This window comes from Tauraco erythrolophus, chromosome 14 (assembly GCF_009769465.1).
Source record: "Tauraco erythrolophus isolate bTauEry1 chromosome 14, bTauEry1.pri, whole genome shotgun sequence".
Classification (NCBI taxonomy): Eukaryota; Metazoa; Chordata; class Aves; order Musophagiformes; family Musophagidae; genus Tauraco; species Tauraco erythrolophus.
The window spans coordinates 4,068,830-4,089,228 of record NC_141478.1 but is presented as its reverse complement, the minus strand read 5'-3'; the positions used below and the strand labels follow the sequence as shown (position 1 = coordinate 4,089,228).

The following is a 20,399-nucleotide window of genomic DNA, read 5'->3' as shown; positions in this document are numbered from 1 at the left end:
TACTTGAAGCGGTGGCTGTTTGCACTGTGCAGCAGTTGGGGGCTTTGCTTCCTTTTTAGCATAGCTAGCCTGTGGTCAACACAAAGAACCAGCACCCAAGGGATACAAATTCTCTTCCCAGCTGTTTTACATCCCCTGTGTGATCCTGGGGCAGGGCAGGGAATCACGCAGTCCCAGATTTTCCTCACCTAGCTGCTGGAGAAAGGACTAAAACTATCCTGGTCTCACACAAGAGTCAGAGAAGCCCATGATCTCCCCAAATCCAGTCCTAGCTTAGCCACTTAATCAGCATCAAGTAGAAAAAAAAAAAAACCAACAACCCAAAACAACACAGTCACAGCACAAGATCCATAGCCTTAAATAAATTTTACACCAGACTATCAATCTCCCTCTGCCTCAAAACTCAGATACGCACTCAGCCCTTGTTGCCTGGCCATCCCCTTAGCATGAGCTAAGCAATGGCAGATGTGTGTGCATATGTGCACATATGTACTCTTAGCCCAACAAATATTAAGAACTTCAACAACTTTGCTTGCAGCAGGGAATTCTAGTTCCTCAGGCTGTCCGTGGATTAGGAACCTAACAGATATATAATTATTTTTGCTGACATAGAGTTCAGTGCAATCACATCGTGTCAGACCAAGGGTCCACCTAGCCCATGTCATGAGGTCCCCCAACCTTAGGACCTGCGTGTCAATCACTTCTGGGCCAACCTGAGAAGGACAAAACTTGCAAGGAGGATCTCAGCCACTGTGGGGTCTATTCACATTCCCTTTTGGACAAAGTAGAGAAGAGCAGCATGTACTGGGTCCCTAAAAGCCTTCAGGAAACAGTGGGTGCTGCTGGGAACACTTTTTTTTCCAGTGTTCCCTTTTAGTGTCTTTTTTTTTTACAGCTCTGATACCCTGGTACTCACCTCCTCTTTCCATTTTTTATCCCATATAATTACCCAGTGTCTCCCTATTTCCTTAATTACCCAGTGTCTCCCCAGTTTCCTTTCCCGCTTCTCGGGGAGAAAATGTCAATTCTGCCAGGGACAGGCAGCAGTCTGCCCCTAGACAGAAGGGTAAAAGGATGAGGCAGATTTCCTGGACTAATTTTGGTTCAGTTCAACTTTTCACTAATGGTTGTCTTATTTCACAGTGTAAGACTTTTGTAATGCATTTTCTACAAACACAGTGTTGCAGCACCTACAGTACTTGGCTAGGAAATCAGAGTGGTGCTGAATTCTGATGTTTCCTCTAAAAAGAGACATAGGGGATCTGTAATTCTAACCAGAACCAAGACTTCATACTCAGAGAATCAAAAAAAAGATTGGCTCAGTCTGAACCCATGAGAATGATAAACCTGCTGAACTACTAAGACTTCAACTCCACACAAGAGAAAATAAAGTTCCTGGCTACAGGGTTTACCAACAAGCTAGGAGGCCACCTTATGAGCAAGCACAGGTCAGCTCGACTGGTACATAGGCTTGGTTAAAAACAAAAAACGAGAGATACAGGCAAACTTTAAATTCATGGCTGCCTATTCCAGTCAGTTCCTTCAGATCTCTGCTTTCTCCACTGTTCCCAGTAAGGAAGCCTTTTGCACCTCCAGCTGCTCCCATGTCCCTTTATGTCCAAAACCCACACTTGTTCTTGACCACTCAACTGTTCTCATACTAGTGGTTCTTACTCTTGTACTCATTAAACCTGACAGTCCTGCTTCCCATTTTGTCCCTTTGGCAGCCCAGTAGAAGACAGCATAGATGCCTTGACCCGTTGCCTCCATTCAGTATGCAGTCCATCCAGTAGAAGGCAGAAGTTGGAATATTGGTGGAGTAATGGGGCAGGAGAAGAATAAAAGGAACAGAATATACAGGAACACTGAAACCTAAAAAAGTTTCACAGAGTTCATAAAAAGTACTCCCTATGCAACCCACTCAGACAGATTTCCAGAAAGGATAGAACTCAATTGCTCCAAAGAAGCCAAAAACTAGACCAGTTTATACTAGCTGACAATCTGACTGTTAGTCTTAAAAAATAGGAGAAGACAGGATATGATCAGTGAATAAAGTTAGCAATTTTCTCTTGAAAAATTATAGGAAATAGTAATATCAACAGCTGTTTTATTATTAAAACCAAAAAAAAACCCCAACCTACCCAAATGAAAAGGGTGCAAGGCAGCTGCATCTTTTCAAGGTTTCAGCTGCTAAGCATCAGAACACCAGCAAAGTTTGCAGCAGCTCACAGGCACACACCCTTTAAGTGCAAAAATATAGTAAAGCCACAGACCTTCTGTGGTGCCTTGACTGGAAGAAGGTGAAAGACAGGAGAAAAATATTAGCAGGAGGACTGTCATCAAAGAACTAGATCTCCTTACTGTTAGTCTCCCACTCCAATGGAGACTCTAGAGCTTAAAATCAGATCCACAATCATCACTCCTGGGTTTTTTTGATTTAAAAAAGAACTTCTACATTGTCATGCTAGGTCACAGCTGAAGACTGACAATTTGGAACACACCACCAGCACCTCACATATCCACAGAGACCCACAGGATTTAAGCCACGATCCCAACATTGGCAAAGTGTGTCAGCATGACACTGGAAACTGAATCCAGAGCATTAGAGAATGTCTACTATTAACTGCCAGACACACAATTAAAATCTAAATCATTGCCGTTTCTCAGGAAGCTGGTTCACCTCCCAACTCGTTATGCTACAGAAACCCCACTGAAACAATATACCTCACATTGCTAAACTATTTAAGCAGAAATTGCTCGAGACGTCGTTGTTTCATCCAGAATAGCTTCACACACATGAGGCACATCTGCATTTCAGCTGCTACTGTACCCACAGCCAGCGTGGGATGGCAGACAAAAACTGCTGAAGAGCTCCACCACCTAACTCACACAGGATCCCTGCTGTCACAGCTGTAGCTCCTTCCACATCCAGTCTACCCAGATTACGGTTAGCCTAGGGATATCTGTATGAGTTGCTATCACATTTTGGACTCTCAGATTTCAAGCCTTGCTTCTCAGATCACCAAGGAAAGCTAAAGACCTTAAAAGTTTCTTTGCTATCTCTATGAGCTCATTCCTTCTCACAACAGGCAAAAGGGGGAAAAATAAAAAGTTTCATTTATCTCACAAAACATTAAAGCAAACAATTTAAAAGTTGCCACTCCAAGAAACAAAAAGTCCTATAGCATGAGTGCTAGAGCTTCAGTTTGATGAGTCAAATACCACAAAGAAAAAGCAAAATCAAGTTCCTAGTTAAAAAAATTACCTTGCTCGACTATACCTGGCAGTTTCAAATGTGCATAAGCCTATACAAAAGCAATAAAAATGAAGTCTGCCCAGTTGACCGTGTACCCTGGTACACTCTGTTAGTGAGCTCTGCTAGACAGAAGTAAAAATGATGACATGTGAGAAGCTGAAAAGGAAAGCAGATTGTTTTACAAAATAAATCATGCATGCATCTCTTTCCCTCTCCAGATATCTTTTCATCCTGTTATGAGCCGGATCCCTGGAGCTGGACACCACAGATGATACTTCTGATTAAATTACATGAAAGTATCTGAAGTGACACTTTCCACATTCTGAAATTCAAGGATCACCATCCTATCCGTACCTACTTGACACAACTCTAGCGGAAAGGTCAGAAAAATGAGCATCCCTTACCACCGACTTCAGTTTCAAAATTTGGGTCTTTGCTAAAAACATTGTGAATACCGTCCTGAGCAGTGGTCACATTGCATGGTTAAAGCAGAAGTTTACTCTGACCCATGATAAAGTTAAACTTCTCACAAATTGAATGTTTCAGCACATGTCCTAACAATTTTTGTATTTGTGATGTGGCTCCTCCTGCCTGAAGTAGCAGAAGGATTCATTAACACAAGCTATTTTTCACTAGCTCCAGCTGCCCAAACACTTGAATGACAAAACACAGACATAGCTGGCAAAACAACAGTTAAAAATATAATTGTGTACTCATGGCTGTTTTCTTGAGCCCCTTCAAGCTCACCTGCTACAACCTTGCAGTGCTCATCAGGAATGTGCGACTTCACGGGATGGCTTGATTTTGTGGATCGTCTACGCCTGATGAAGTGTTCTTTTCCACTAAATGAGGTCTCTGATGTATTCACTGGTTGTATTAGCATGTGCTCTGATCCAACCTGGATATAGCCAACCTGTCCACAAAAGAGAACAAGAAACCCCATCAGACAGTTTGGTAGCCTAACCTCGTCTATCACCCAAAAGTGATTATGATTGTGTTCAGTCTGCGTAATACAGACTAAAGAACTTCAGCTGCTTCTTGTATGTATTTTTTATATCACTGAGCACTATTAAAAAACATCATCATGCAAGGCACTGTACGCGTACAAAAAAAAAAAAAGGTGGGGGTTCTTGTCAACACCTTTCCTTCCCTTCCCATTCTTTCTCTCCCTCCAGCTAGAGCACCACTCTAGCTGGAAGCATAAAGATGTACGTCCTGTGAGATGCACAGCTCACATGAGGACAAACAAATCCTATTAACAGAAGTCCTTTCATAATCACCTTTCTAATTGCCAGCTAGAATTGCAATGTTGTTAAATGGCACTTACCATCTCAGTAGAGCAAAGAGGTGGGATTGCCTGCAAACAGGAGACCACCTACGTATGTCACACTTGCAGACAACACTAAGTAAACTGAAGCGATGTCATAAGTACGACTTGCAGAGCCACCCACTTTTTTTTTTTGTTTGGGGACCAAATACCTCTTCTTGACTACAATAGGGGCCACACAGCAAGGACTGCTCTCCCTGCAAGTCATGGGTTGGGTTTCAGAGGTCAAGCCAGGAATGGACTGTTGTACCTTCCCAGTTAGGAGATTTTCCACCATCCCTGGCATAAGTAACACAAGTTGGGCAAAGACTCTGTCTAAATAACAGTAGAGTACCTAGGCTACAGGTCAGAGAACTAAACCTCTGCCTTTCTTGCACCAAGTCCAGACCTTACATCAGGGCTGGCAAGAACATCTTTGGAAGGCAGCTTCTGCCCCAGGAGAGCCCTCCTCTGCTTGCAACCCGGAGTTTTTAAGGTTCTTCTATGCCTTTTCCACTCCTTTTCTGGCACAAAAAGATGAGAGTGGAAGCAAAGATATCACCTTAAAACTTAACAAAGCCTCCAGGTTTAGTAATCAACACTGAGGTTATATATTAACTTTCTCCAACGTGTTATAAGATGAGGGTTTCTTTCTTACTTTTCATTGTACTAATCCAGTGATCATTTGTCTTGCAATTAAAAGTCTGGAAATACAGCTCTTTGCCACATACCCCACCGAGAGAACTCTCTAGGTCTGATGCAACTTCTCCTGCTGGCAACAGCAGGCTTCATCTGGCCCGCCAGGAGGCACCAGCTTGTGCCTATGGTATACCTTATAGGTAAAGGAGCTTACAAGAGGCCCTGCTAAGCTGCATGCCTGTAACACCCATCCTATACATATTAAGAGAGACCAGACTTTTTTTTGCCCCCTCCCCGTGTCCTGTGCCAGCCAGGCAGCCATCCAAACAAATGCTCTGCACGTACATGCAAATACTATATATTCAACAGCTGACTGTACTAATATGATTTATAATATACATTACATACATACTGTATATTGTACATTTCCACACCTCCCTGCCAAATTCAGTCCTCACGTACACCCAGGAAATCCCTTTGGCCTAGTATTTCCAGCAAGAGGAATTTCTGCTAACAGAAATGAGAGCTCTCCTCTTTTGACAGCCGTACTAACTGAACAGCATTCAGGGGAAAACAGGATCTCTCAAAAAGGGTTACTGATTCCATAAGTGCACTTGGAAAAAAATTTTTAAAAAATAATAAAAATCAGCGTCTCTATTTGCCGTGGCTGCAAAGCATGGCAGTAACAATTAGTCCCCTACCCCAAAAGAGACAAGAGACACTTCTGAGGTCTTTCAAAAGAGAAAAGGGCAAGGTCACTGATTAAGTATAAAATGCCTTGACACCTTGCAGAAGGGCTCCCATTTACAAAGAAAAATCGACATTATTTCTTGGCCCTACAGAATGCATACTGGTTTACAAGGACCACTCTGCCCTGGAGTTTTCAAAGAGGCTGCCTCTTCATTTAAATTACAAGTTGGGCTTTGGCAGAATTGCTTCAGAGACAGCAAAAGCTCTAGTGACTTATTCTTCCAGCCTCCTTTACGATGCCCTCCACTACTTCCCCTCCTTGTTCCAATCTTCCAGCTGGGAGGTAGCCCCAGCCCCCTTTTTTAATATAGGTTTTAATTATTTAGAAGAAGAGTTGTAAATCTGGTGCCATGGTACTAAAAGCCACACCAGAGCTCCTGAAAGACTGCCAACCATTTTTGTTGGTGCCAAAAATATGCAAGAAGAAGTCAGTTTCATCACCACCCGACATTATCCCAACTTTCTGGCATCAAGTGTGAAAATAATTTAAACCATTGGAAAGGACTTATGTTTCACATTTGCTTAGGAATTGTGAAACCTATGGAGGGAGAGAGCCATGCGTCTTCATCCTGGAATAGGTTAAGAAGCAATCTTAAGTTTAATCTGACAAGCCAAGCAGAGTTTCAGGCAGGAAGGATTTGCAGGATCGGGCCTGTAAAGTACCCCTAGGGAGTTAAAATTTTCCCAAAACTTGTCAGTTGTGTTCTAAAGAGTCTTCAAACCTGTTGGTCCAGATGAGATCTTTTGGACCTGGTAACTTGAATACTCGGGTCATTATTTTGCTTTTTCCATAAGAAATGCATTCCTCATGTTGCCTCCCTCAAATCCTCCAGCTACCAGACACTATCCTGTGCTAATCTCAGCATGAGAGATCAGACATCAGCACCAGACAAAGACTCTGCGCTTTTCTTCTCTAGTCTGTGTGATGTTCGGGGACAGCAGAAAGCTGGATTTTGAAGAGAAAGAAGTAAAACAGAAGACCATGTAACTGTCAGAGCTATTTTTCCCACATCTCTGGAAATCATTCCAATTAAATAAAATGTTTTGGAACTGCCAATTCACGTTTGCCTGGGGAGATGCATATCAAAAGCTGGGATGCTCCCTCTCGTCCTTCTTTCACTGTGAGAGCCCGTACGAACAGGACCTGCCACTGTGCCAGACCCCAGTACTGCTTAGTGTGCACGAAAGCAGCTGCTGCCCAGCCCCACCACCCAGAGCACCGGAGGCACAGGAGTCATCAGGAGCCCGAAAATTCAGAGGGGCATGGAAGTTCATCTGCATTATTAATCTAACCTGGATTTTAGAGTCAGTATGACAGGGCCATACAGCTGACAGAACCATGCAGCTCAGCTAACAAGAAAGGCTGGAAGGGTTTCAGCCTCCAAACAGCAGGCAACCAAACTGACAGGTTGATTAAAATAAACAATCCACACTTCCCACTACAGCCCCACTCACCACTGTGCTTACCAGTGGCTATATCTTTCATACTAAGGATATTTCACATCCTTAATTTAAATTATGTCAGCTCACTAGCCAAAAAGGCCCTGTTCTCCAAACCACCAAAATATTCTCTGTCATCTAGAGTTTTATACATACACTGGTCACTCAAGCAATCCACTCACTCTCTAATCTACTTTTGTACTACCACTAGTTGACTTTTCTACACGTTATCTTCCGTGTCACTGGAGCTTTTCTCAGGCTAAACGACAGCAGGGAAAGGAGGAAGGTCCTCGCACCATATCACCGAAATTGCAACAGTAACAACGGAACTGTTAGTGCTGGCCCTCAAGTACCATTTGCAATCACATCGTCCTGCTTCGCTGTTCTGTCTCTTCCCCTGGTTGTACTGGTGGAGCCACAACAGCTCGGGACAGGAATCCAAACCTTCCGTGTCCTCTGCATGTGGTTCTGGACCTTCCCACACATAATACTCTCCAACAGTTACACTGGTTTTCCAGCCCTTTTTATTTTCACAACATCTTTGAACAAGATCTGCGAAATGCTGAATCTTTAACAGATTTTTCTTTTGCTCCTAAGTGTTCATTAGTTACACACATGCAAACACACTGAAAAGAGAACAGTTTTAAACATCTGACAAATTCCATCCCCTTCTCAATTTCTCAACTTTTAAATCTTAATTAAACCATTTTCTCAGTGTTAAAAGGAAGGTAATATTTAAAGCGAAGAACAAAAACCACCACAAATACAGTTTAATAAACTTCATGTGGCTTTTAGTCCTGTCCTCATTAACTGTGCTTCAGCTTTAAGTTAGTTACTATTTACAAGTGCAATTCAAGCAAATCTGAAACAAGAGCTTTAAATTAGGCCTTGCTCCAGTGTCACTTCAGGTTTACACTCAGTTGTGAGAGCAGATCACACCAGGAATACCTGACTGCACCTCTGTCACAGCCTGCCCCAGCCTCCGAGTCTGCTGAGCAAGGAAACCACAACGTGCTCTCCCTTTTGTCCACTGTGGAAGAGGGAAGAAAATCCCAGCACAAAGAAAACCAGCACGGTAATTTTAAGAGGTTTAGCTTTTCAGCTCATGGACCAGCTACGGATGAATGCCAGACAGCTCCTCTCCCAGACAAGAGAATTCAGCAGGACTGAAGGTGTCTTCAGGGGAAATCATACCATCTCATAATCCTGGCATGCTGGCACTGCCCTGCTTCCCGTAACAGCAAAGGCTCTTGCAGTCACCTGAAGGGCAGCACCATCCTGTTACACACAGAAAATACTCACTACCACTGGACAGGGATGGAGCTCACCGAGCTTCAGACATCCTCTCTAAACCAGGCATCATCTCCGTCATCAGTCAATAAAGGCAAACATCTCCAAAGTGACAATTCACCAATCTAAAGTACCTAAGAAACAGGACGAACCATCAGAGAATGTGCTTTTTGGAAGTGCCCATCTTTACCGCTCGCTCTCCCCTTGATAACCACAGGCAGGCTCAAAACCAGCAGACTGGGCCCTCTGTGTTCTTCTTCCGCTGTTCCCAAGGATTTACCAGTTCACTAAGAGTCCTTTGAGTTCTTGCTCATTCCCTGGAAGCTGCAGTCCAGCCCACTCAGTTCTCTTTGCCCTGATGGGCCTTCCACATTGCATCCAAAACCACACTGAGACATCCAGTTCCTGCATAGGCACTTACACCCACCTGGAAATCAGTGGGAGCTAAGAGATCCTGGAAGAAGCTCTGCATCCAAACAGTGTTTGTATCCGGTCCTACAACATCATCGGCGAACAGCAACGTGGGCAATAGCAGGGGCAGAATTTCCCAGGCACTGCAGCTAACTGGGAAATACATTTCTGGCATTTAACCTTGTTTAGTACCCAAATGCACAGTCACAACTTTAAAATAATCTGCATTTTCCTTCCTCACCTTCAGCAGATTTACAGCACCTCTGCCCAGCCTTCCTGGAAAAAGGAAACACATGGCTGACAAAGTCCAGATGGGTGTTCTAACATCTCTCTTCACCCATTCTTGCCAGAGCTTGCCTACATCTACGCCCTCACAAAGTTTGTGGATGGTACCAAGTGAAGGGGACACACCAGAATGAAGAGCCACCATTCAGAAATATTTTAACAATCTGGAAGATTTGCCCACCGGGAGTTGCATGAGGTTTAACAAACATAAACTTGAAGCTTGGAAGAAAAGAAGCCCTTTTCTTCTCTGTGTAGATTGTATGAGACAGTTCTGCAAAATGTTTACAGTTTCCCAACTTCCAGAATGTATTTCTTATGGTGTAACTTCAATTACTCTGTCCCATCCCATAACGAGAACATCACTGTTCTCATTCCATGAGCCCTTGTAATGCGTGTCATCCACTGATCCAGTCTGCACAAGGAAACCTCACTGAATTCAAAGGAGATGAAAACGTGGTGTGAAACAGTTAAAGGAACAAGCCTGAACGGGAGGGAGCCACAACCTCTCCTCCTATGTCACTTGAGAAGGACAATCCACTTTAACTAGAGACAGGCCAAAGAGCAGGTCTGAACCCAAAGTCAGAGATTCCAGTTTTCAAAACGAAAAAAGAGAAGTTACTTAGAGTTAAACCTCTGCCTCTAAAGCCATCTCAGTGATTTTCAGCTTTCAGATAAGGTTCCTCAACAGACAAATTTTTCAAGTTCATTTCTAAGTCAAAAGCTAATGCTCATTTTAACATGAACTTGTGACCCTCTTACAACTGTAACTGTTTGAAAAATTTAGGTACAGGAAATATGAAAAGCCTACACCAGCTGTAAGGTACTGACGTTGTAGGCCAACAGAGTACATAGAAGTCCAGGGCTTCAGCATGTGAAAGTGACTTTAGTATGAAAAAAAATTAAAAATTAATACATCAAACAAAGTCTTTGGGAATCCTACATCTTGCAGACAGCTTAAGGCAGCATTCAGCAATGTACAGCTGGGGAAGAAGTCTCCCCAAAGGGCACAGGACCCCACCTTTCTCCCTTATCTTGGGTCCACAGGACTGGTAAGCCCTGCCAGGGCTCAGAGAAAGCACTATTGGCAATCACAGCACAAACACATGGTGCTAAGGGCCTCCTCTACTGTGCTCTTCAGGCTTCGATCAAAAAAGCTCTGCAGAGGTAACACCGCTCTGCCAAGCTTTGCTAGAGAGGGCAAGGGCTGCACACAGGGAGCAGCAGTTCAAAACATAACTGTGAAATTGCACCTGAAAGCAATGGATGAGTAATTCTGAGACATATCAAGTAAACTGGAATTTCCTTGCTGGAGGAAGACCTAACATATGTCATATCTAGGAACTGATATCAGACTTAGAAGCAGAGACCATAGTCCACTACACAACTCAAGGTAACACACGCTGTGGCCTTACAAAGCTGGAACTTTCCAAGAGAGAGGCAATTTCCTGCACCGCCTGTTGCCTTCTAGTGTTGGTCAGATGAGTTGTAGAACTTTGCTCCTGTCTATGTCTCCCCAGCACCAAGAAGCGACAGTTCAGTCCTGCGGTGTGGTCAGAATCCAAGTGTTTACACAACTGTATTCCCCAGATGGGATACAGTCCTGCCAAGTTGAAGTGCTTTTGAGGAACATAGTACTTCTTATCTACACCACAACTCCTAGGTTGTCAAGAGGAACAGGAGGGTTGGAGTATCCTCGCACCCAGTACTTAAACTGTGCAGACGAGACCTTAGGTACACCAGTCCTAAACGCCCTGCAGCCTGACGTGGTTACAAGAGTACGGCCACCCTTCTCGATGCAATTGCAAGTTGTAGCAGGAAACTACAACAGACCACATACTGCTTTACCAGCAGCATCTGCGAGCAGACTTTAAAAAACAAAACACAACCTTTAGGTGCCACACTGGGAATCTGATATCATTACCAGGAAGCAATTGCTCAGTCTGGTTCTAGCTCAGTTTTCACGTCACCGTGTCAGAGATTTTGTTTTTGTTAGAAATTCGCTTGCCCTGATCATTTTATATCACTTTTTCTGTGATTTATGGCATAGTTGAATACGATTACAATAAAGTCTGAGCCAGCTGGAGATCAGGATACAGTATTATTACCTACTCTACTTTTTAGAAACAACCTTTTCTGAGTGAGATGTCCTGATCATCCACTTAAGAGTCCAATGAGCACTCCCACACTGGAGTTTTCAGGAAATCTCCCACTGCAGCGCTAGCACTGCTCATGAGACAAATGCCAGCATAAACAGGCTGCAAGGTTTCCACTACCAAAGTCTTCCTTCTAGCCCAGCACACAGGCCTTGTCCATATCCTTACCTGTGAAGTTGTGCTGCTGATGAGGAGAAAGCCTTATTCTTTCTGCTACAAACAGGGCTTAGGAAGCAAAACGGAAAATTCAAAACCCACTGTTGTGACGGTCTTGGTACTTTAAATTGCCAGACTAGGAGGTAAAGAATTTGGGCTCTGGAGTCACCCAATCTCAGTTCCACTCATGGCAGATTCCAGAATTCTGAGATAACTTGAGGCAAACTCTTTATACCTTTCATCCCAGAAGACATAGAATCATAGAACCGTTCAGGTTGGAAAAGACTTCAACCATAAACCTAACACTGCCAAGTCACCATCTTACCACTCAACTGTACAGCTTTCTCTCCAGGTATGCTGATTCAGTGTGGCCACTGCAAAAGGCTGTGCGAACACTGAAAGCAGGGTAAAATCTGATGTGTTTCATCTTTGAGGAGAGACCTCAGAAGCCCAAAGGTCCATTTAGCTAGAATAAGAAGGTCTATCTATATGGTGATGTGGATCAATTTAATGAAAGCAATTCAGAAGTTAATGAGGTTCATCTTAAGTTTAGGTTCATCCTAAAGACACTTCGATTTTCCGCTCTCTAGTTCTCAGTTCACAAGGGTGTTATAAGCCTTAACTCATATGTTATCATGCGCCTGCTTTGAGCTCTTCTCCCATTCCTAGTGATTATCTGAACAAAGATTAAATGAACGGATTCCTCTAACGGGAGAGGAGTATCCCAACATGCAGGGACACATCTCTCTCAACACATCTGCCCACACCACTCTCTGCACTCCCAGGACCAGATCCACAGGCAAAGGCAAACAGAGCTTTACAAACGTGGCAGTATGGGCTTTGGTCCCCAAGAGGTGCCACAAACGACCAGTTTTGACACTGATCGCTTTTTGATCCCGAGTTCACCTAGCTCAGTTATGTCAATCCAGTCATTGCTTGGAATTCATACGATACAAACAGATACTGCAATACTGCGGCCCATTTGTAATGAACAAAGACTAACTAGTCTTGTTTCTTTTCCAACTTTTCTGCTGGGAATATCGCCAACCTTTTTCACTCCCCCTCCTCCATTCCCTGATCTCAGGCAGTTAATACTGTGCCTACAACGCCATTCCTCTTTTTAAAAAGGTTCCTTCCCCTCCTCTTTGTGCTTTTCAGCTCTGCTGGAGTAGGTAGCTTTGGAAGCCCAGCACTCCATGAACGGGATTAACAAAACGTGCCTAGTGACAAAAGCATGGAGCTGTTGGTGATTTACAGCTTGAACTAGAGATATCAATTTTAAACTCTGAAAAAGCCCTCACTCCGTGGTGTACAGCTCAATCTACCGTGTCACTCAAACACCCAGCATCTGAGAACCACTTTTTTTTTTTCCTTTTTTTGTTTTTTCTTAATCCTGAGGCACAGCGCCCTCGGATGGTTCGGGAATGAAGGCGCAGAGCACATGAAGTGCTTTCTACTGCGAAGTTGAAGACGGAATCTCCATCGACAGGTCTGTATTGAGAAGTTAACCACACATCTCAGGACTGGGAGTCTATGCTTAACGCTCCCGTGATTTTCTAAAGTACTTTCCAGTTACCAGCAATAATTACAAACTAGTCACTGTCTTATGCTTCTAAGTCTTCACCACTGAGGAACAGAAAGGCTGTCCCATGCAAGATCATCTCTTCTCATCGGGATGCTTGGAGGACATCCCAGGCTCCGTGGAGCCACCTGAAAACGCTACAACCCCAGGGAGAGAAATCGTGACACCTGAGGTGTGAAACACATCCCCGAGTGGGATGGCTGCTCCAGCCGTGCCAGGCATCCCTACACCACAGCTCCCACACGCCAACACCAGCCACACAAGCTGGGTGGGAAGGGCCAGTTGAAGAGTGAGGAGCCCACTGTCCCGCTGCCGGAGCCACGCACACCTGCTGGAGCAGGGAACTGGGCAGGCAGGCAACCAAATCACAGCAGGACCCAGCCACTAGCCCAATGGCAAGAGGAGGGTCCATCAGCCAGGACGCTCCTCCACAGCACCCTCAGGCCCCGGCACTCATCCACAGCAGACACGCCACGGCTGAGGCCCTCAGCCCCTCGGGCACGGCCGGGGCTGGCGCAGCTCCATCAGCCAAGAGCCAGGGCAGATGGAAAGCCCACACGGGGGACAGCGGCGACGCTCACCAGGGCCCGGGAGCTGGGGGGACAGGACGGGACGGCGCGGGAGCGCGCAGGAGATGCACCGCGCTGAAGTGCGGTGCAGTGCGGGCACGGCGTGGGGCAGGGAGGCTGGGAGCGGGGCTGACAGGAAAGTCTTCACGGGGGACACCGGACACGCTCGCCAGGGGACGGGCAGGACAGCAGAGGAGCGGACAGGGACACGTCCCACACAGCACGATGGCCGCTTCTCGCCTCCGCCGGACCGAGAGCGAGACGGGGGAGCGGGCAGCCCCCCGGGGCCGGGACTGACAGGACAAGCCGCGGAGGGGCTCGAGGGGCCGGTCGGGGAGGCAGCCCGCGCTGAGGGGAGGCGGGTCGGGGTGGCAGTACCAGCCCGGCGCAGGTGCTGAGGGAGGCGAAGGAGTCGGTGCGGTTCAGCACGTGTCCCGTGTAGAAGCAGAGCCGCTCCTCCGGGGGCCGCCGAGGGCTGGGCGCCCGCCGCGCCTCCCCGCGCCGCTGCTCCACCACGAAGCCCCGGGCGAGGAAGCGCAGGTCGCGGCGGAGGTGCAGGTAGAGCTCGGCGCCGGCGGCGGGCAGGCGGAGCAGCAGGGCCTCCGCCGCCGCCCGCTGCCGCGGCAGCGCCCGCCGCCGCCGGGGGCCGCCGCGATCCCCTCGCACGGCGGGCGGCAGCAGGTGGATCTTCTCCAGCGCCACTCGCTCCGGGATCACCACTTCCAGCTCCGCTCCGCCAGCTGCAGGCGAGAAGGAGAGAGGCTCAGGCGCTCGCACCCCCGCAGGCCGGTCCCGCGGCCCGACGGGGCGGCCGGGGGCTCTGTGCCCCGCACGCCCCCTCCCTCCCCGTCCCCGCGGGGACGCCCCGTCCCGCCGGGGCGAGGACAGCCCTACACTCGGATTTCAGCGCGGATACTCATGCACTGGAAATTGTGAACTGGCTGCAGACAATGGAGCCAGCGGAGGAAAGGGATTTATTTCTCTCTATACATATATTTGAGACAAAAATGTGCAGAGAAGAGAGGAATAAAGCAAACGCGAAAGCTACTTGTGTCATTAAAAAAAAAAAAATATATAGCTCAGACACAAGCATCGCGTTTCACCAACCCCAATAAAAATCTGCAGGGAGAAGGGGAAAAGCAGAGCAAGCCGAAGCCGCAGCCAAGGACAGTCAGCAGCTTTCCACATGAAACGTTACAGCAGCAGCAGCGAGAGGACAGGAAAAGAAAATACAAAAGCCTGGAGCAATTCCTCCTGCAGACTGGGACCGCGGCCACGCAGGGGATCCGGTGCGTGCCCTGCGGTCCGTGCCTACACGCGGCCGCCCGGGGCCGGCGCCCACCGCTCGCTCCGCCGGACCCGCGGCGAGGGGCTGTCCGCGCCGCCGGGGAAGGGGATGCCGGCGCGGGGAGCCGGGGGAGGGAAGCGCTACCTGTGCCGGCGTCCAGTCCCCAAAGCAGCAAGCAGGGAAAGACGAGAGGCAGGAGGCAGCCGTCAAACATTTTATGGCAGCGGCGGGGCCCAGCGCGGAGCGGAGGCGGCGGCGGCGGCGGCCCGGGCCAGAGTGAGCCCTCCCCGCCCTCGGAAAAAGTAATCAGCGCTGCCGACAGCCCCGGCGTGGTGGGCGCCCGGCCACGCCCCTCCCCGCGGCCCCGCGCTCCCATTGGCGCTGGCGCCCGCCGGGCCACGCCCTCGACTTCCCCATTGGCTGCAGGCCGAACGCGCTGGGCGGAGGGCTGGGCTGCGCGAGGAGGGGTGCACGTGGGTGGGGGCGGCCGGCAGGGGGCGCCCTCTCCTGCCCCGCGCCCGGCGGGCGGGCGGGCGGACCCCCCCGGGGACCCGCCCGGAGCTCTGCCGGGGGCACCTCTGCAGCCGGTTCTCCGGTGTCCCGTCCCCCCACGGTGCTCTGCAGCCGGTTCTCCGGTGTGTCCCCTCCGGTGCTCTGCCGTGGGCACCTCTGCAGCCGGTTCTCCAGGACCCGGCTACAGGTTTGGCGCCCGTGAAGCCATTTGAAATACCCTAGCGAGGGGCACGGGAGCGCTGGCAAAAAAAAGCCGAGTGGGGGGCTCCTCTGTCATGTTTTCTGCGTGCCCTTTTCTTCATTACTGAAAGAGTTTAGACACTGCTGCAGAAGCTGTCGTGAAAAATTCACCTATTCCTTCATTTCCTGCAGCCTTTTCCACTGCCATCTGAAATACTGATCCCAGGACTCAGAAAACCAGGAAAAAAATGAGGTTGGGAGTATGGGAGTGCACAAAGATTTTAGGCAATGATCTTACACGGTCCTGGGAGTGCTCCTCATGTGAACGAAAACAAGAAACAAGTGCATAAAGCTCAGGTGGTACAAGATTGGTTTCTACAGTAGTGGAGAAGAGGGGGACAATAATTTGAAGCAGGGAGGAGATGTTGTTCAAGATGGTCAAGAAGGCAGTTTGGGAGAGGAAGAAGAGGAGGAAGCCACCTGCCTGCTCCCTTTCCCTCACCACTCCATGATGAGAGTGACCGCATCGTCACCCAGGTGCAACAAATTCCCATTTTCACTGAGATCCTGTAACCGCAAGAGGTCCTTCCTACCTGATGGTTGGACCACATCCTGCATGTCCTCAGCTGCCCAGGGGTCAGGAGAAGTCAGCTTGGTCCAGTGGCTGTTGAAAAAAGTAGGGTGATTTCCAAGAGTAGATAGACTTCCACTGCGTTCAGTGGGCTTTGGATTTGGTCCTGTGCTCCTGGCACGGCTGAGCTGTGGAAAGCAGGAAGGATCTGACCTGTTCGCAGCTTTAAACTGCTGTGGCCCAGCAGAGCAGTGTCCTGGAGTTTAAACTTCTGCAAAAATCTGCAACTTTGTTACTGAAATTGTAGAAGAATTCAAAGGAAGACCCATAAAAGAGTGTGAATGGCTCTGGCAGATCGCAGCGCAGCGCTCGCACTGACAGTGGTAACGGCTGAGTCACAAGCCAGGGGAATTCGGTTTGGATGCTCATCCCTGCGAGGGCAGGCAACTGGGGTAGTGCTAAGCAAAGGGCTGTCTGAATCTAAGGAAAGGACTGGTAAGAGAAATGAGTGCGTTAAAACCATTTTCTCTCTTTCAGGCATCGGACAGGCAACAAGAACCATGTTTTCTCTGAGATCTGCTCCTGTGACAGGTAGAGAGGCCGTTTGAGAGCTGGAATCCTAGAGCTGTCTCCAGTCCTTCTCCTCGCCGGCTGTTCTCTTCCCAGGCATTCAAGGACACCCTGCAGCACAGCGGGCTGGCATGGCACCTGGGCAGGACCTACCCTGCGCAGGGCCTCTGCAGCACCACACAGGCACGAGAGCACCCAGACATCCCACCTCCTGCTGCGGTCCCAGGGAAGCTCCTCATCTCCCCAGTGTGGTGGCACTTGGGAGGACGTTAGCAGCGGTCAGCAGCAAGAGGGAAACTGAGGATCTGCAACCAGCTCCTGGCAGGCAAAATCTGGGTGAAGCCAGGACCCATGGCTCAAATTCACTTTTTTAACATGAGATCAGGTGAGATTTAATAGCTCTGTGCTTTCTTGTCTCTTTCAAGGCTCGGTCTGCTCTCTAACAAGAAGTAAGTTACCAAAGCAAAAGGACTGGCTTAGAACCCGTTCAAGTGAGACAAAACCTCAGATTGTATGTCAATAGTGTAACATAACACGGTTAAACCAAAATCTCAGAGCCTGAATTTCATCCTGACCTGTTGTGAACCAACAATTTCAGCGCCTCCCTCCAAGACAGGGCCTCGACTGGCACGGCAGCTCTGGGCAGCAGCTCCCCCAATGGTTCTTCCACCCGTGGCAATCCTCCACTCCCGAGAACCAAGAGGCAGTTTGATTTGTGAGCTGCCAAAACTGGCCTGAGCCCCAAACAGTCATGTCTAAACCCAGACCACCAGCTGTCTTCGTTTGCTAAGGGACCAAAGCTGGTGCCTCGTCTCTTCCCTCAGAAGTGTTTGACGATGGGGCTTAGATTTGCTTAACTTTTTAGTAGATCCTTTCTCCCACCTTTCAAAGTCCTTTGCCAAAATAATAACAACACAGAGAAAGAATAAATGTAATAGTGTGGGGGAAGAGGGGCACTAATAAAAAGAAGTCTGTACCTTACTGCATGGAAGGACTCACCCAGTGGCTGGGCTGGCTGGTACAGACTGTGTTGGGGTAGGGTTAGTCCCTGCTGAGCATCGTAGAGTTGCAGAGCATCTGGGCAGGGGCCCACGAAGCTGCAACACCCCACAGCAGGGGCAACATCACAGGCAGGCCTTGGTGTTGGCAAGGGCTGGAGCCAGGAGCAAGGGACAAGCATCCTCAGGGATACCCACACAGCAGAAGAGGAAACTGTCTTAGCAGTGTTTTTATTGAATCCGAATCCCAAAGCTCCAGTGAGACACAGAATTTCTTTATTAATTTAACACCATAGACTTTTCAGAAATGTCTTGAAATTGTTACTGATAAGGATAACACGTGTGGCAGGAGGGGGCTGTGGAGCTGTTGTGGGGATTGCATTTCTCCCCTGCCCCCAGCCCGCGGAGGGGGGGGTGGTGTTTCTCCTCCTCTCACCTTCACAGAGAGTGGATTTGGCCCTGTAGTTTCTAGGAAACAAGCCCTCTCCCCCTCTGAAACTTGTGTTTTATTTTTTTGCAATTTTAAATGTACGTCGAGGAAGCCAAGTTTCATGGCCATTATTGCACAGTTAATAACCCTTTGGAGACTGCAGACATGTGTTATATACATCTTCCCGAGCAGTCATTTGGCTTGCTGCCTGGAAAATGCCAGCATGCAAAGGGTTAATTTGGCCATTATTCAGCCTTCTCCCTTCTCTCCAGCCACCCTTCTCCAAACCCTTCCTGTCCTGGTCCTAAGCAGGCAGTTCTGACCTCATGGGTGATGCTCTCCTGCTCAGGACACTCCAATTCCTTCCTCACTCTCCCTGCAGCTCTTCGCCTCGCTGTGGTCTGTGGGCAGCAGGGATTTCCTTCCCTGCTGCAGGCTGCACCTGCCCAAAAGCTGCAGAGTTTGGCCAGGCTGGTCGGGCATGGACCTGGTGGGTACTGCTATTACCTGTTTAATGACAGGTAGAGGCCAAGAAAAGCTTTTTTTGTCATTTGAAACAATCAACCAAACAAATATAAGTAGTTCTATAGGTGCCAGAAGTGCATTTCCTACCTGTCAGTCTTTCACAGTGAGCCAGAGGTTTGATTAAAGCTCCCACCCCAGGTAGAGGGTGTTTAAGGGTGTGCTCCTTCATGTGGAGTCTCCAGTGTCTAGTACCATCGAGGCAGCCCTCAGCAGAGGCACTGATGAGGTTCTCCCTTCCAGCAGCCCGAATCCTCCCGAGCCTGCAAGAGAAAGACTCCCTCTGGGACATCTCCGTCAAGCCTGGCTGAAAATGGACAACCTGTTCCTGAGCTCCTGCGTGTAAGGAGCAGAAAGAAAAAGCAGCTGTGAAACTGGACGTTTCCAGGGGCAAAGCTGAGCCACTGGCACCTGTGTCCTCATGGAAGCATGCAGCCTGCTGCAGTTAAGGTAAGTCCATGGCAGGAGACTCATCCCTTTCCTTCTCCTAGCAGGGAGCTTTATGCACAGGCTGACAAGGGTTCCCTTTTGCTAGAGGGAGTTTCCTTTGGTTGAGATGCATCTGTCTCACAAAGAGTGAATGCATTGCATGAGGTTTTCCCTGGAGATCTTCCCTCCAAACACTTCCCCTCTGCCTGTCTCCAGGGTCCTCACAGTTTCACCCAGCTGCAATGGGGAAAAACATCCTATTTCCATGGAATACAGAGAAAAGAGAAGAAAAATACTCCTGTGGATAGGAGCTGAGGAATGGACTCCTGAAATTCCAGGTTGCTTCAGACCTGCCCTCGTGAGAATGGAGATCTGGCTACATCCCTGCACTGGTGGCACTGCTGTCTTCACGGAACCTCCCAGGGTATCTTGCTATCTCAGTGCAGATGTTTGGAGCCATCAGAGAGCAACACTGTTAGGAGCAGACAGTGACATTGCACGCATGCCACTGTGGGAGAGAAAAGCCAGGGGTACAAAAGAACACACGTAACACAGCTGCAGGCTGCCGGGAGAATCCGCTCCCTCCAGCGCAGGCAGCACTTTGTGCAGGGATCGGAAATGAAAGTGTACCACCAGCTCCATCCAGACCATGCTGGGATTTTTAAACACAGGCAAGGTTAGTCCAGGGTCTGTTTGGTATCTGAGAGCTGCACAAAGATAGTCATCACCCAGGCAATAATGGTCAGCCACACGTCACTCCCCAGGCATGCAGGAACCGATGGACAAAGGAAAGAGCTGTCGTTGTTTGAGGCTGACCCTAAAGTTCAGCGAGGCTTTTTATGAAGTACAGCGTTGCCACCTCTGATGATGTTATCAGGAACCTGGGAATAGCTGGCACTTTCTTTTGTTCTGTTTTATGGTTTGTTTGGGTTTTTCCTCTCCAGGTCTTGGGTCCTGCAATCATGAGACTGATTTCTCATTTAACTCCATCACTCCATGTTTGACCCCATGACAGGCTGAGAAATGTGAGCTGCGAGATGCCTAGAGGCTTATTGCCCAGG

At 48.3% G+C, this 20,399-nt stretch overlaps 1 protein-coding gene across 3 annotated transcripts in view; it reads right to left on the bottom strand.

Moving 5' to 3' along the window:
• The window catches only part of ADAMTS17 (ADAM metallopeptidase with thrombospondin type 1 motif 17), a 189,827-nt gene extending 174,488 nt beyond the window's left edge, over positions 1 to 15,339 (bottom strand). For all 3 annotated transcript variants that reach the window (XM_086620322.1, XM_086620323.1, XM_086620324.1), the window contains exons 1-3: positions 15,270 to 15,339; positions 14,216 to 14,577; positions 4,004 to 4,169 (exon numbers count right to left, since the gene is read on the bottom strand). In XM_086620322.1, the coding sequence (XP_086476448.1) occupies positions 4,004 to 4,169; positions 14,216 to 14,577; positions 15,270 to 15,339 (598 nt within the window). The remainder of the gene's footprint in view (positions 1 to 4,003; positions 4,170 to 14,215; positions 14,578 to 15,269) is intronic.
• Between the last annotated feature and the right edge of the window lie 5,060 nt (positions 15,340 to 20,399).